The following is a 17,687-nucleotide window of genomic DNA, read 5'->3' as shown; positions in this document are numbered from 1 at the left end:
ATTTACTTTTCTTGCATTCTATAAATTAATTCTAGTCAATCTTCGAAAAAGTCTCTTTTATTAAACACTCGTCAGTCAAATTTTCTTCTCACAAAGAAGCGAACCAAAAATACTAGCATAAAATTGCAAGATTTTTCAAGTATTTTCTCACATATTTTATCTTTTTTCTTCCCTTTACCATGGTTTGCAACCCAAGCTTGAAGCTCATTGGACCCCTCTAAGCCTAGCCAATCACATGTATAATTCATTTCAAGCAACATGGGTAGCATTAGGACAAGTGTCCTCCTTACTTCTTTGAGAGAGAGAGAACTTGAAGATATCTAGATATTTGTTGAATTGAACTAGAAGCTCATTGGACCCCTCTTTAGCCAAGCCATTAGGATTCAAGCACACCATGTGGCTAAGCATAGGGAGAGCTTGACATGTGTCCATGTGCCCCTTGAAAAAGGGGGTGCCCTTTGGGTGAGTGGAAGGTTAAGTCAAGATTCCCCTAGCTTTGGGGCTTTCCCCCTCCTTTGTAGGGTCTCTTTTTAACTCAAGTACCTTACCCCCCATGCATGAGAAGCTTCTCAAGGTTTTTCCTCATCAAGCATGACAAGCACCTCAAGCACCTTATTCAGCAAAGCACCACAAGCACCTCAAGCACCTTACTCATTAAGCATGACAAGCACCTCAAGCACCTTAGTCACCAAGCATGACAAGCACCTCAAGCTTGGGTCGGGTTCCCACCTTATGCTCAGCCCTAGCTTGCCTAAGGTCCTAGGTCCAAGGACTTTCAACACTAACTTTTGGAGGTCTTTAATGAAGCTAACCCCAAGGTCTTTTAAGCTCCAATAGATGCACCTTGCTCTTTGGCAGGCGATCTCCTTTTGGACCCCTATTGAGATGTAACCGTCTCTCCTCTTGGTCCCTCGTTGAGATAAGTTTAGAAGCACTTATTACACATTGCTCTTTGGTAGACAATCTTCTTTTGGACCCCTATTGAGATGTAACCATCTCTCCTCTTGGTCCCATGTTGAGATAAGTTTAGAAGTACTTATTACACATTGCTCTTTGGTAGACAATCTCCTTTTGGACCCCTATTGAGATGTAACCATCTGTCCTTTTGGTCCCCTCCTGAGATATGTCCAGAAGCACACGTCTCTATTGTAAATCTTGTTCCCGATTATTCTCCCACATTAAATTATCAGTTTAATATGAGAAAATCATTTGGGTTAGCTAAATATTATATTTTATGACATTACCTCCCTCTTGAAATCATAGACGTCCTCAACTATGAGGTAGAGAAGATAAAGCCTACTCATCAGTCCATGTTTCTTAGCGGGTAGAGGATCCCTTTTTACCCTACGACATCATTCCAGAATGGATGACTAATCCATTTGGTGCTTGGGAGACTTAGCTGCTGCAAGCATGTCTGCTCTTTAGTCCATATCATACTTCCAAAGTAGAGTGACAAGTTCTACTTTGTGTTTGGGAGACGTCGTCACCACAAACATGATCCTAAGCATGCACACTTCTTAAATTTTGTGCACAATAAAAGAAAGAGAATGAGTCTTATAAGACAAAAACATTGTTCATTTAAAATGCATTTTCATATGCTTACTTTAAGGCATCATTGTAAGCATTGGACAAGGTTCATATTATCCTTAAGCTAGGTTCCTTGCATCCATTTAGCATCCTTAAAAGGATAATTCTTTAACTTAATAAGATATCGTCAGATAATCTTACCGTTTCTCAATACATTGTCTTCATGTCATAGGATGGACTCAGATTGAAGTACTTCATCTTAATCGTCGATTTTTGGAGGGTCTGCAACTATTGCTGCTTTTGGTGGTCCTTTGTAAGGCTTACGTAGGCTCTCATAGAAAACATGGTGCATGAGCCAATGGTTGGGCAACTTTAACTGATAAGCCATCTCATTGATTGGCTTAAGAATTCTAAAAAGGACCATAGTATCTTTTTGCTAGTTTAGCATAATACTCTTGGTGGCCCGTAGAATTCTTGCCCGTAGTATGCCTTAGATGAGCCTTGACAAACTTCAGCAAGACCCAATCATTTTCCTTAAAGGCTAAGGCTCTTCTATGCTTATTAGTAGCAGCCCTTTTTGCCTTTGCTTTGAGATGTATATAACCTCTTTAATCTTTGGAAAAGATTCTTGTGAGTCTCAGCTATATTCATCAGCAGAGCGAAGATCTTCCCATGTACTTTAAGTAGTAAGGGGCTTTTGGATCTTCCCTCTTTAACCTCGAAAGGTGCTTTCCCCATAGAAGAATGTACAATCTCATTGTATGCATACTCTATAAGAGGTAGGTACTTCTCTCATTGAGAACATTGATGTACTTCCATGACATAGGCTTTTAGTAGATCAAGAATCATTAGATTAGTTATTTTACTTTGGACATCCGTTTGTGGATGATAGGTCGAAAGAGAAATTTAATCTACTTCCTAGATTCTCAAAGAGACCCTTCTAGAAATTTATGGTCATTCTAGGATCTTTGTCCGACACTATGGACGTTGGCAAGCCATGATACTTGAAAATTTGAGATCTGATGAGGGTTGCCATTTGGTGTGCCTTAATAGTCTTTTTGATAGGCATAGCGTGTGTTTTCTTGTTAAGCCTATCGATTGAAACAATCCAAGTCGCTTCCCTCGGTCAAATTTTGATTTTTGACATACCACACATTTTGAAACATACTCTTCATGGTATGTTTACTTTTCATGGTAGGCCAACATAAATACATTTCTACTCCTCGAAGAGTAGATTATGGAATTCCTCTTTGCCCCGCATAAGGAGAAGCATGGGATCCATACATGACTTTCTTATTATATGGGTGAGTAACACATAGCCTATTTCCGTTTGGAAGATAACCATCCTTCAAGGTGAATGGTTCTTTTTTCTTCCCTAATGCAAAGGCTGTAATTATGTACTTGAAGTCTTGGTCAGTAGCATACTCATCTATCATAAAAGATAGATCACTATGAGTTGCTATAGACACCACATTTACCCTTGGACGTTGTCAAAATGTATCGGCCACTTGATTGTGCTTACCAGCAATGTGAGCAATATGAAATTTAAATTGCAAAAGAAAATTTTCCCACCTCATTTGTTTGTCGGAGAGCTTGGTTTGTGTCGTGAAGTTCTTGAGGCTTTGTGATCCATTTGTAGGATGAATGGAGTCCCCAAGAGATAGAGTTTCCACATGTCTAGGGCATATCGAACAACTAGTAGCTCTTTTTTGTATTTGCCCAATACTCGCTTACCGGAGTTGAGTCTTTGACTCTCATGTGCTAAGGAGTGCCCTTCTTGAAGCAAAATAGCTCCAAGGCAATCACCACAAGCATCACATTAGAACTCAAATGGCTTTGAGAGATCTAGTAGTGTGAGCGTTGAGGGATAAACTTCTTCTTAAGCTTCTCAAAAGCTTCTTGCACTTTTGCAATCCATGAATACTTAACATTCTTTTTTGTTAAGTCATGTAGTGGGCCTGCTATTAGCAAGAGTTTTTTTATGAAGCATATATAGTATGCACACATACCTATAAAGCTCCGTATCTCCTGTAGATTCCTTGGATTAGGCCATCCTTTTATTATCTCTAACTTTGTTGGATCCATATGGGTGCCACCTTTAGAGATAATGTGACCTAAAAATTGAATCTCTTGTAGGAAAAATTCACTTTTCTTTTGATTAATGAAAATCTTATTTTCTCTTACAACTTGAAAGATTACCTGGAGGTGTCGCTTGTACTCCTCAAAAGAATTTGAGTGGCCTGAAGATTTTTGTCCATCATGAGTTTGAATGCATCTGGAGCATTTGTCAGGCCAAAACTTGTAACTTATCAAATAGATATTCTACCAGTGGCACAGAAATTCTCTCTTTTTTTAATAGCGATCCTATTGAGTGCTCTAGTCGACACACATGTGATATGTGTCGTCTTTATTTTGCACTAAAAGTAATGGTGAATTGAATGGAGAGGAGGTAGGCCTCACCATCCCTTTTTCCACCAATTCATGCACTTGCCTCATGATCTCCTCTTGTTGAGCTTGTGAAAGTCAATAAGGAGGTTTATTACGTGGTGAGCTTCCTGGTAGGAGCTCTATTGCATGGTCATCATCCCTGGTTTTGGAGGTAGCTCACTAGGGATGTAATCAATGAAAACATATTGGAATCCATTTAGGAAATTAGACAACTCTAATTCCTCTTGATTCCCTTTATTGCTACTTGTGAAAAAATTAGAATCATTTACAGATTCTCTAACAAAAATCATATACGTAGAAGTAGAGCTTTTCATGGACTTATCAAAAGCAAGCATATTTACCAAGGATATGGTGTTCCAGGACTCATTAGCATCTATGTACATGCTCTTTTCCATAGGTGAAGTAGTTTCTCCTTTCAGGGAACTTCATGTTGGAAGCCATGCAGTTAACCATGGTGCCCCAACGATAACATCCTCATGTTTAAGAAGGGAGATCAAGAAGTCCTCTTTTTCCATATAGCTTTGGACATGAAGCCTCAATTTTCCAATTAAGGGAGTAACCGAGATGTCTTGTATTTTGATAGCTCCATCAGCTTTCAATGTATCTCCCATCACGTGGGCTTGTATGCCTAGCTTGGTGGTCAACTCCATGGATATGAAGTTGTGGGTTGAACAACCAGGGTCAAACAAGATAAAGGCATCATGCTCTTGCATCTTTTCCCAAGCATAGGAAAGGAGAAATCCTTGGCAATGAGCATCCTCTTTTGGAGCTTCAACCATAGAGGCTCTAGGCGACTCATTGCACACATTTATTTGGGGGCAAGCACGATAGGCATGTCCTTGCTCCCCACACTTGAAGTACCGGTTATCTTTGCGATAACGCTCTAGCTCCTTGAGAGAAAGTCGATTCTTGCCTTTGTAGACTCCTTTCCCCTTAGCTTTATTGTTGTTGATAGAGTTTCCTTGGGAATAATTTTGAGCATTGTTCTTCCCCTTTGCTTTATTTCGATCCTTGTTTTCCATGGGCTTAGCATTCCTTTTAGCCCCTTGTTGGAAAATGATGTGTGAAGCAACCATAGTGTGGTGGATTACTTTCGTGATAGAACTAGGCCGTTGGGAGTTGACATACTCGGTCATTTCTTTAGGTAATCCCACACATAATTGTTTCTTTTGCTTGGTGAAGTCTATTTTTTTGAAAGATAGTAGCCTTGAGATGTAAATCCCAAAACTTGTACGTCCACATATTTGTGGATAGACTCATGAGAGAGAAGCTTCAAACTCCTCCATTCAGTAAGCACTTTGTCCTTTGCATCGCTTGCAAGGAATTGCTTCATGATGGAAACTTGTAGAGTTTCCATGTCTTTGGGGCTTCGTCATTGCCACAAATGCTAGCCCACCATTGACGAGCAGATTTCTGGAAGTGCATAGCTACATGATGTAGCTTGGAGGACTCCGTGAAGCCCTCGTTTCCAAAGGCCGCATCAAATTGTTGGATGAAGGTCAATACTTTGTCGGTAGCACCAAAGGTGCCATCATAGGTGAGAAAAGAGATACTCTTTCCTCCCTCTTTGAACTCTTGAGCTTTTGGAACCTTCGCCATGTAGGGTAAGATTTGCGATGTCCTCCCCTCTTGTATTCTTTAGGAGAATAGCCATAGATTTTTTTGGAAGAGGAGGAAGATGAAGAAGAAGGAGAAGAGGGTGACCTCTTTCTTGCCATCTTCTTCCTTTGTTTCCTCTCTTCCCTTTTGGAGTGACGAGGAGAAGGACTATGGGTTGACTGTTTCCTCTTGGGAGGAGTTGGCGATTGTCTAGTCCACCGTCTTTGTGGAGCCACATCTTTGGAGGAACTTAGGGATTCATTACTTTCTTGTTCTTTGGATTCTTCCTCTCATATGGGAGAGAGTCTTCTTTTGGGGGTCTCATCAAAAGGCCTCCTAAGCTCTCTCTCCTCTTGGAGAGGAAGGGAAATCCCATATGCACGAAGTTGTTGAGTAACTTCGGCTTGCAAAGCAAGGTTGCCATAGCTTGTTGCAACCTAGTAACAAGATAATTGACGAACATGGGGGCATCATCAGTAGCATCTCATGTGGAAAATCAAAGTTATCAATGTTCATTCTATTCTCTTGGTTATTGTCAGCCATGTTAATTAAAATTATGTGTTTACTTAGTGTATGCTTTGGCAATTCAAGACCTTAGTTGCTACTCCTCTTAGCCTTTGAAAATCAGCACTTAAGTATCTACACCCACGGCTTGAATTGGTCAATTATAGAGAGTAGTGAAGTGGGTCTAACATAGATGAGTCACTGAGGGATAGCTCCTCTCGGAATTCTTATGGTTCAATAATGGTAAAGTCGTAGGAAAGTCTAAAAAGACTCCATTATTAAGACCAAAGCTCTCCAGGTGTGCACCATATCCCACATAGTAAGCTCAACAAAATCGATAATAGATCCTAGTCCCACTTACCCTAATATAATTAACAAAATCAACCATTAATAGGCTACTTAAGGACCTCTCTTCTTAAGCAAGAAAAGAGAAACCAAATGCTTTGATACCAATGTAATGGAAATGGCCTATAAACTTTGAGAGTAGGGAATTAGGAAATTAGAAAAAGCACTTTTGTGAGGTTACTTTGTGAGCATAGCGGGTGAACTTAATTGATGGTAGCAACATAAACATGGTACTTAGTTAACTTGTCATGAACAATACTTTTACAAGAGAGAGAGTTTAAAGAACTTGACAACATTTGAGGACTGTATTTATGTGGAGCCGGTTCTCCCTCCAATAGGCATTTGTATTATAGTTTCTTCCATCAAGAGAGACCTGGTATAATACAATCTTTGTGTTCCTTGTGACCTAGGTGATGCAATGAATATGGAAAGCTTCATGCATCACAAGCATAACATAAAATTTGTAGAAAGCATTAACTATCCCAAGCCTCAGTCCCAAGGCCTCAAACACCTTCGAAGGTGGAGAGAGCTAGCGGGGAATGAGGGTAGGGAAGAGGAAGAAGAAACAATCCAGAGGAGAAAGAAATAGCTTATCATCACTCTTCTTTGCTAGCATACATAATAGCATACTAATGAAGATGGAGAAGATGGCAAGCTTAAGCATTGAAGCATGGCTCTTGGTTGGATTTGCACTCCATAGCCAAGAGTGTTGGTGGCTCACTACTCAACAAGCTTGGAGAAGGAGATGGAGTTCCTCCAATTTCACCAAGTGAGAATGTGTGAAAAATGAGTGTGTGAGAGAGTGTTTACCCCCAAGCACACCCCTTCCTTGTAGCTCAATCTTGAAGCTCATTGGACCCCTCTAAGCCTAGCCAATCACATGCATAATGCATTTCAAGCAACATGGGTAGCATTAGGACAAGTGACCCCTGTTTAGCCAAGCCAATAGGATTCAAGCACACCATGTGGCTAAGCATAGGGAGAGCTTGACAAGTGTCCATGTGCCCCTTGAAAAAGGGGGTGCCCTTTGGAAGATTAAGTAAAAAAATCCCCTAACTTTGGGGATTTCCCCCTCCTTTGTAGGATCTCTTTTTGACTCAAGCACCTTACCTCCTCATCATGCATGGGAAGCTTCTCAAGCACCTTCCTCATCTTAGGACAAGCACCTTAGTCAGCAAGCACGACAAGAACCTCAAGCACAACAAGCACCTTAGTCACCAAGCATGACAAGCACCTCAAGCTTGGGTTGGGTTCCCACCTCAAGCTCAGCCCTAGCTTGCCTAAGGTCCTAGGTCTAAGGACTTATAACACTAACCTTTGGAGGTATTTAATGAAGCTAACCCTAAGGTATTTTAATCTCCATTAGGATGCACGTTGCTCTTTGGTAGACAATATCCTTTTGGACCCCTATCGAGATGTAACCATCTCTCCTCTTGGTCCCGTGTTGAGATAAGTCTAGAAGCACTTACTACACATTGCTCTTTGATAGACAATCTCCTTTTGGAGCCTTGTTGAGATGTAACCATCTCTCCTCTTGGTCCCATGTTGAAATAAGTCTAGAAGCACTTATTACACATTGCTCTTGGGTAGACAATCTCATTTTGGACCCCTATTGAGATGTAACCATCTCTCCTTTTGGTCCCCTATTGAGATAGGTCTAGAAGCAAATGTCTCTATTGTAACTCTTCTTTCCGTTTATTCTCCCACATTGAATGATCAGTTTAATATGAGAAAATCATTTGGGTTAGCTAGATATTAGATTTTATGATAGCTCCTTTGAAGTCAAAATATCTATCAAGCAAGGATGCCCCTTGACCCCGCTACTCTTCTCCATTCAGTCACATCCTCTAATAACAATGCTCGAAGCTGCTACTGAGTGGGGTGAAATTCAAGGTCTAACTTTGCCTGGCAACGACCAACACTTGGCCAAGATGTTCGTAGATGACTCTCTCCTCTTTTGAAAGCCTGCCCTCAGGTACTTAGGAAGGCGCTGGAGATTGCACAAACATTTGTTGCGGCTTCAAGGTCTAAGTGTAGTATTGACAAGTCAAGTCTGATCTCCCCGGTGCAAAATGATTCATTTGACCCATGTGTCTGGTCAGGGGAGAGCATATCTAAAGGAAGGATTTTTTGGCATCTCCAAGAACCCCCTTGGGAGTGGACGCTACACACAAGCAAAGATTCCAGTGGGTCTTGGAGAAGATCCAGAGAAAAATGAGAAGGTGGAAGTATGTGTTACTTCCCTTCCCTAGCCCGCCGGTCAAAGTGATCAATTCATTTATGCTTCCGTATATTTCCTTCACTAGCCCGCTCTTAAAAATACCCAAATGTAACTGGAAGGAGTTCTTGAAACCTATTAAAATATTCTTATGGAAGAACAACACTAAAGTCTCGTCGACGTGGCAATGGGCAAAGTGGGAGGTTGTTGCTCGACCGGTGGACCAAGGTGGCCTCGGAATTCTCAACACAGTTGTTCATGTTGAGGCCCTGTGTGCCAAGTTTGTGGTCTCAATTGCAAAACACGATCAGTCTTGGGCTATCATGACCAAGGATATGATGGACAAGGCAAAAATTTTCTCTAAAGGTGGTCAATGGAAAGAGATAGAGGTGCACGACAAACTATTAGCCCCGAGATGGTCTAGCTTGAGGTTGGGTGGCACCACGGGGGAGTTGGTGTGAAAGTGCAATCGAGCAACCGAGGTACTAAAATGAGGGGAAGTAGCCAGATACTTCCAAAATTCCATCTTGCACTAGTCCCCTTGGCTGTCTAAGGTTGCGTGTGTGATTCAGGACCCTTATTGGACAGAAATTGCCAGAAAGGTGAACAATAAAGGACAACAACAAGTTGATCCACTTCTAGGATGAAAACAACAAGTGCTAGAAATCTTCTGACCAGCTGGCTACCTAACTTCAACTCAATGGCACTGAGAGGCTACTTGTCAACATTGTAGAAGGCTTTGACAATATTTTGATGCCTATCTAAGAATCTAGTTTTGAGTGGAATGCTTGGAAATGGCCCATGAGTAGCCAATTCTTTAAACGGCATACCAAGGAAATTTACCAAGCATTAATGCACGACGTTGACTGATTCGCCCCACTGAACAAACATTGGAAGAAGCAATGGTTAGAAGATCGATGGGTTGAGGTTACAAAGAATATTTGGATTCCATAGTGGCCTCATTTTATGAAGGCATTTTTGTAGAAGGTCCTTTGGGGTTTTGCCAAAATGCGTCAAGATTCAAGCACATGGCATCGGGTCCAATAAATGCTCATGGTGTAGATTGGCTAACGAAGACCTCGTCCACCTTTTCATGAAATGCCCGACGATAAGAGGGCTGGCAGGGAACGTGTGCAAATGGATCCAAAGAACATGGAAGATTGGGGTTTTCAAGAAAAATCTATGTCTAGGTGGAAAACAATTTTGAAGTCCACCAACTCTAATCTGTACTCTAATTGTCAGATATTTTTTTTTAGCAACATTTGGAAGGCCCAGAATTACCGAGTTTTTGATAGCGACCTCTTGGTGGCTAGCTTCTCAGAGATTGTACAAGGAAGTAAGGAGATAATATATGCGATAGGTAAAAGGCAAAAATCGGACGATTGGATTAGGGCATCTCTCGCCATCCAGACAACCCTTGTTATGTAAATGACCAAGCTCTTGGCGATTATACTTCTAGCTACCCTCGATGTGAGGTTCTAATGTAACCATCTGCCCCTCAAGGCTTGACATGAGCTTGAGATCGATTGTATTATTCTCGATGGCATTTCTAATACATTCACTCACACTTGTGAGTTTTGAAAAAAAAAGATGCCATCAAAAGACTCACTCAATCTCACTCACACACACACTCTCTCTCTCTCTCTCTCTCTCTCTCACACACACACACACACACACACACGTGCGTGCACTTGCACACACATACACACAATTTCAAAAAGGTCTCGCTTTAATCTTGGGCGAATGTATGTTCATGCATGCTTATTGTACATGAGTGCAATGAAACACAATGAGGACTACAAAGCACCATGCATGGATGGAATTTTTTGTGGCCTAAATCAGTTTGTTTGCAGCACTAGCAACTGAACGTGGACTCTACACTCAAATAAGTCTTGTCCATGTTCTCTGTCTATGTTTGGAGGATAGCTCACACACTAGCTTACAAAAAAAAAGGTACGAGGAAGCTTTTGTCATGATTTATATCTTAGTTTCTATTGAAATAAAACTTTCAATAATATTTTTCCCTTCCTTTTGTCATGTGTGTGTGTGTGTATGTCTCTCTCTCTCTCTCTCTCTCTCTCTCTCTCTCTCTCTCTCTCTCTCTCTCTCTCTCTCTCTCTCTCTCTCTCTCTCTCGGCCCCATACATAGTACATCACATGTATCTTTGGTCCCATAGGTCATATTTGACCTCTGAGGATGATAACAAAATCTATCTATCTATCTCTCCCCGGATAGCCTCGTGACTAATTGACACCACTTCTGTCAGGTGGGATCTAGGGTCCCTATTAATTGGGGGTGGCGGGATCGGTTTTGCACCGTCCGATGGCGGTTTAATCTCCAAGTGATCACCATGTGATCACAATTAAAGTGAACCCCAAGTAAATTTGATGTGAACATCAGTGACCGCCAAGTGATCCCCATGTGAATCCCAATCAACATGTGATCACCTTGTGACCCCACCCATTACCAAGTGATTACAGTGTGACCCCGACTATCCCAAAGTGATTGCAGTGTGACCCCGTCCATCCCAAAGTGATCTCCAAGTGAACACCATGTGATCTCCACCCCGTCATTTTTGCTATATGATTCTATGTTCACACCTCCATTTCAAGTGGCGCGCGATAGCTTAATGGGAGAGTTGTGGCTTCCGGTTGTGTAGGTGGTGGGTTCGAGTCGCAGGGGCTCAACCGGCCGGAATCTTTTAATTCTTGAGAATAAATGGACGGTCCACATCGTTCAAAGATGCTGGACTGTAGATCCCACCTGACAAGGTGGTGTCAAATAGTCCCGTGGCCCGAATAGGGCACATGTCTGTCAGTTATAATTGACCATTTTGACCTTATTGAGTTTGCTTATCTGCCTCAAAATTCTCTTGGCCAACTCTACCCTCTATTGATATAAGCCCCCCCCCCCCCCTCCCCCCTCCAAAAAAAAGAGAGAAACCCCACCCCATGACCCTAACAATAATCCCCATAATGCCTGAGCCATGCGATCTATGATGGATAGCGAATGTGTGACTCTTGGCGATGAGAGATGATTGCAAAGAGCCCATTGAATGTGCCCTCATTGATTTCAACCCACGACCTCTACATTGAAAGCAAAATCCTCTAACCACCCACCCACGTGAGTTTGCTTATACCGTGGGGCACAACACAACCCTATATTCTAAACAAAGATAGGCAAAAAGTAAATTAAGACGAAAAAAGTAAACTTGAACTTGGGTCCAGTCCATCCAATGGTCCATCGATGTCGTGATTGTCATGTCCGACTTTGCTGCCCTCTATCACACAGCTCGAGCATCATTTAAGAGCTTGTAGGATTTAGTTAAACCAACCCCCCCCCCCCCCCCCCCCCCCCCCCCCCCCCCCCCCCCCAGCTCCGCAAGAAGTTTTGGACAAATTCTCAGCTGCGTAGGAGTGGATCTTTTTCCCTATTTTTCCGAGAAATGTTTCTGAGTGTAGCGCTGCCCTTGCTAATTTTTTTTGTTAGAGAACATATAGCTTTGACTAGTTACATTCATTTTAGGATGGGTTCAAACAAAACGGCGAAAAAGAGAGAGGAAGCGGCGTGCCTCTTTGTTGGCGTGCATGGATTGGTTGAAGAAAGAACTCCTAGCTTCCAAACCAAGTTGTAGACGACTCCCTCCCCCCTCCTCGGGAGAGAACTTCGTACTCCTGCTTTTCCAACACTGATTGTGGGCAGCAGGCTTTGAGCACCCGCCCACATGCTTTGCCACCGCAATTTGCTGAAGGCTTTTCCCACGATTGGAAAATAACCTGTGAACAACAAAGAGGCGGAGGCAGCGAGCTCTGCCCGTCTTACTCACCTTGCTTATGCTTGCGCTCACTATTAATGACGAGGATAAGCTCAACTATAGTTGGCGGGCCTGACGTTGAGCTTGGACGTGAAGACTATTGCGAGCTTCCCGCTTAAGCATGGGCGACTCAGCCACGGGCGTCGCTTCCCAGGGCGATGCCAGCGACCGAAGCACATTGAACACGCCTCTCTTGCTGGAGGGCCGCCCACATTCAGCCAATTCGCAGGCTGCGGAAACGTCTCACTTGGGTATGTCTCTCCTGTATAATCTTCCTTCTGCATTTTGCATGCGCATTGTGTGTGTGTGTGTGTATGTGAGAGAGAGAGAGAGAGAGAGAGAGAGAGAGAGAGAGAGAGAGAGAGAGAGAGAGAGAGAGAGAGAGAGAGAGATATTAATGTCTTCACAATGCCAAAGCGACCTATGACACCTAAGGTTACAAAAAAGATTTGCAAGATGTGAGCTGTGGACTGTGGCCACAGTCAGTACATGTTAAAGATTCTAAGTGTACAATCCTTGGATAGTGTGACAAATGTAGTGTATAGTACAGTCAAAGGTGTCATAAGAAACAGGGAGTCGTTAATGAATCATGAGACGAATCTCAATTGTTTGAAATGTAACAAGCAGGAGGAACGAGGAAGTTTGTGGCGGCAATAAAACACCAAAGGCAGAGAAATGGTTCCAAGAAGGCCAAAAATGACTTGCCATTAAAATGGTAGTGTGTACAACAGGACATGAGGGCTATAGCCCAACTAGGAAACTCAAGGACAATCTAAATAGGATGCTCACAGTGATCTCCAAACCTTGTCTTCAACAATGGATGTGGTGTCCAACATGCTGAAGAGATTATGAAAGTGCAATGGAAGGTGTGGTGACGCGAGAGAGAGAGAGAGAGAGAGAGAGAGAGAGAGAGAGAGAGAGAGAGAGAGAGAGAGAGAGAGAGAGAGAGAGAGAGAGAGAGAGAGTGGCTGGGACTAACTGTTGGTTTTAGAGCGTTGAACACCAAACTTTGATGTTGATGATCAACAACAGAGGATCCCTTGTTTTTGAGTCGCCCTTTCCTTTCCATCACTCCCAGCCTACTTGCACAGCCGCTAGGTAGGTCTTGGTTATACAAGGCTCACTGCTACAAAGATTGGTACACAACGATATGTATACGCACCTAGTGACACCTCTTTCTCGGATACAATACGACTTTGAGATCCCACTATAGAGCCGTTCCCTCTACAAAGACTGGTGGTTATTGGTCATTCGAATCGGTGTCTGAGGTTCCGTGAGTTTGGGTACATGGTGAGAGACTGCCCTACCCACGCTCCTCGTTGCCTCGAGCCTCAACATCCCCCACCTCAGGACGTAGCAGAGGATTGGCAAAGGGCCACTTGTTGTCATACCTTTCGATATCCATTGCATCCTGGTGGTCCCGACCACACAATGGAAAAGAGTATCCCTCTGCAAAGTCTAAAGCATTCGTGGGGTGTGCCGCAAGAAACAAGACATGAACTTGAAAGCAAGCCACCTCCAGGTCAGCATGGGGGTCGTTAAGGAAGTGAGCGAAGGCATAGCTGAAGAAATCCCCTGTTTGTTGATGTTGAGTGTCACAAAGTGATGATGTGGCATGAACCCACTCGGACCCTGGCTGTCTGAACACACAAGTGAGCAATGGCAGTCCATCCTTGGGGCAGAGGCCTGTTGTTTTGCTTCGAGTAGACTTTCTGCCTCCCAGTAAACAGCATTGTCCATGGCTAGCTTCTCATTGTTCTCAGTGGGTATGCGTTGCGTCAGCAGACAGTGTTGGACTAGCTCATATTGCATAGTTGCAACAGATGCTCCCGGTGCGCTTTCCGATCCATGAAGCTCTGTAGTAAGATGTCTAGGCCCTCTTGATGTTGACCTGATTAGAGTTGATTATTTAGGAGCACCCTTGCCCTTCAAATTTGTAGTGGTTTTAAAATTTTATGGCATTTTAGTGTATTTTTTTAAGGGTAGCTTACATTTTCACTCGAATGGGAGAGCAACGATAGAGTGTCACGTGACACATCCAACCCTATGTGTCCATGGACAAGCTACAGCATAACAGCGTTCAGTCAGTCCAGTCAATCTAGATTAGAAGTGATCTGGCACTTTTGTGAGTCTATTCGTAGACCGTGCATGCCCAGTCACTGAGTGTAGATGCATATCCTCTGGTTGCACAGAGCATCATCATCAGTATTCCCTTCAGAATCCATCAGATTCAGTCAAGGGAATTTTCCAGTGTATTTAGCCTATTTTCCCTATTTTTGACATTTTTCACTTATTATTTTTAAGTGACTTTCCAACAAAAGTAGGTAGGGCAATTTTGCTAAGTTAATATATAAGCAAACCCAAGTTAGCACTTTCTGGCAGAAGAGGCAGCAAGAGCTTCCCGCTCAACAAGCAACTTCTCAGCAGAACTCGCAGTACCCTCAGCACCCGCAAGGCCTTGGCAACCTCCCTCCCCAAGCCTGGCATTTCCAGTTTCCATCACCATCAAGACCCCACGATTTCTTGGCGTTTTCCCTTGCAGTCATCGCCAACAACTTCAGCACCCTGGCGGTTTCAGCCATGATCGCCAGCTTCCCCAGATAGCCAGCAGATTTCACTAATGCTAGCAAAGCCAGGTAGCGTTTTTGGTTTTCAGCCAATCCACAGCAGAGGCAGCCTAGCGTTTTGTATTTTCAGCCAATCAGCATCTGAACAGCAGCGGTTTCAGCCTTCTTGGACAGCAGACAATTCAGCCCTAGTTGGTTGCAAAAGAACGCCCATTTTCAGCCATAAAAACGCAGCCAAAACAGTCATTTTCAGCCACCGAAACAGTCCCGAAATTCAGCAGATAGAAGACCACAGATTTCAGCCCTAAAGTCGTTGTAGTCATCACCATCGTCGTCACCGGCATAGTCCCAAGTTGCATCAGTTTCCATGCATCATCATTGTACCACTTTGTGCAATCAAAAGTAGACCACTCTCGCCGACGAGAGTGGGGCCTTCGGAGGAGGGTTTTACAATGTCTCTGGTGTCGTATTTCTCTTCTCTCTCTATCTCTCAGTCTCATACACTTGCACGCACAGTGTCCATTCACTTTGTTTGTGATCATAGCATTCTCTCACTAAGAACGGAAGGCTCTATCTAACAAAAGGAACCTTGAGCATAGTTTGGAGCACTCATCTTGAGGAAAGCGCAAACAATCATTCCGCTGCACCTAACACCGAGTGGACAAGAGAAACTTGAAAGACCCTTTGAAGCACCGGTTGTGGGGCCCGAAAACCTAAAAATACCAAAAGTTTGAACTCTGAGGATTTTCGTAAATTGCACTAACATGCTGATTTGGAAGGCTGTACGGATTTTCGGCATTTTGCACTCGCTGTGTGGCAGGCTATATGGATTTACACAAAAAGCGCTGGCTGTTTTGGGCTAGTTTCAACGCTAGCTTTTGTGAGCAGATGCTTTCGGGGTTCAATGCTTTTGAACCTGATGCTTTTGGGGCTCTGCTTTTAGGCATCCCTTGTACTGTTTATAAGAGCCCTTGGGGCCTAACTCTGCAGAGCATATGGACACAGAGTCTGAGAGGAGAGGACCCTCGAGAGTTGTACCTTGTTGTGATCAATAATAAAGAAGTACCGAAAGGGGCGCCAGTCTTTGGAGCCAGTGCTTTTGGGTGCGGAACTCTGCCGTGCCGTGTCGGCTCTCTCTCTCTCTCTCTCTCTCTCTCTCTATTAAAGTTCATTGATTTTGAAGTTTCTGTTTGTGTTTGTAACAGACTTGGACACTCCAAGTCAAGAATCTACCGTGACAGCACCAAAATAACCACTTCAAAACAATTCACAGTTTATAATTTTATTCGACACTGGCCCGGCGAAGTTCCGTGCCTAGAGATATTGGCCCCAAAGACTGGCGCCCCTTTCGGTATTTCTTTTTGTATCAATCTGAGTTCAAAGTACAAGAGTGCGGACAAGCGCTCACACTCAGACTTTGTGTCCAGATGCTCTGAGTTGTGAGAGGCCTGCTCACATATTAAAAGTACAAGGGATGCCAAAAGCAGAGCCCCAAAAGCTTTTTTTCAAAAGCTTTCAATACTAAAGCAAGTCTCTTTTGCTCTCTCACAAGCTCTCTTTCTAAATCAAAGCAGAGCTATTAGCTCTCTCTCTCTCTCTCTCTCTCTCTCTCTCTCTCTCTCTCTCTCTCTCTCTCTTATGCTTTTCTAAAAATAAAGCAAGAGAGCTCTTTCTCTCTCTCCAATTGCATAGGAAAAAGCAAGGTCCAAAACTACCAAAAAGCTGCCGTACAGCACTGCCACATCAGCAGTATGGAATTCCGCAATTTGCACCCGTTTTGCGTTGACATCCGTACAGCCTGCCACGTGTCATCTCTGTAGCCAGCCAGCCACGTCACCTTTTAGGGTTTCCTACAGGGTGTGTGTGGATGTATACTGGCACGCCACGTCACCAGCTTGTGACATACCGCCCTCTTGAAAGCATTGTAATCTCCCTCGATTACGCCTGCAAAACAGACAGAGGCCATGAACCGTCTTAGCAAACACTGATTGTTAGTACCTACGTACTAGGAACACACATCTAGCACATGTACCAATTGACAATCACATCACACGACATCACAGGACATCACTCGACATCACATGAAATTTAACATTCATTCGGATCTTAGACCATGATTTATCGGCAATGTAGCTAGCAATCGCATCTAGATCCACTTAGGAATCTCTTAGATGCCCGATTTTCGAGATCAATTAGACCAAAATGCTGCAGTCATTTCGTCTATCAGTTCCTGCACTTAAAAACATGTAAGGTGCAGTGGAATGAATGTTGAACTTTGCTCAAGATGAGTGCTCCGAATTGTGCTCAAAGTTCCTTTTTCTTAGGGAAGGGAGAGCCTTCCGTTCTTTAACGAGAGAGTGCAAGTGATCACAAACAAAGTGAATAGACACTGTGCGTGAAGGTGCTGAGACTGAGAGATAGAGAGAGAAGAGAATACGACACCAGGATGTTGTAAAACCCTCCTCCAAGGGCCCCACTCTCGATGGCGAGAGGTCTATTGATTGCACAATCTGGTACAATATGCTGATGCAAATCTAAGTGATGCTATGTCAAGGTCGAGGGTGCTAAGGCTGAAAACTGAATGCTGTACAGACGACGGGACGACGACTGTGATGGGCTGAACTGACTCCTTCTGGTACTCCTTATGGGCTGTTTTGCTGTCGC

The 17,687-nt window shown here is 43.3% G+C and overlaps 1 protein-coding gene across 3 annotated transcripts in view; it reads left to right on the top strand.

The window, feature by feature from the left end:
- The first annotated feature begins 12,252 nt into the window (after window positions 1-12,252).
- LOC147431075 (lipid phosphate phosphatase 2-like) overlaps window positions 12,253-17,687 on the top strand; it is a 151,504-nt gene continuing 146,069 nt past the window's right edge. The window contains exons 1-2 of one of the 3 annotated variants that reach the window (XM_086493733.1): window positions 12,569-12,707; window positions 13,084-13,322. In XM_086493733.1, coding sequence (XP_086349859.1) covers window positions 13,316-13,322 — 7 coding nt within the window. In that variant the 5' untranslated portion in view covers window positions 12,569-12,707; window positions 13,084-13,315. Of the gene's footprint in view, window positions 12,708-13,083; window positions 13,323-17,687 lie in introns of all 3 variants that reach the window. The other 2 variants (XM_086493732.1, XM_086493734.1) reach the window with 2 other exon arrangements.

Source organism: Adiantum capillus-veneris, chromosome 21 (assembly GCF_014529385.1).
Source record: "Adiantum capillus-veneris isolate H3 chromosome 21, ASM1452938v2, whole genome shotgun sequence".
Lineage (NCBI taxonomy): Eukaryota > Viridiplantae > Streptophyta > Polypodiopsida > Polypodiales > Pteridaceae > Adiantum > Adiantum capillus-veneris.
The sequence above is the reverse complement of the archived record's forward strand: the minus strand, read 5'-3'. Positions and strand labels throughout refer to the sequence as shown.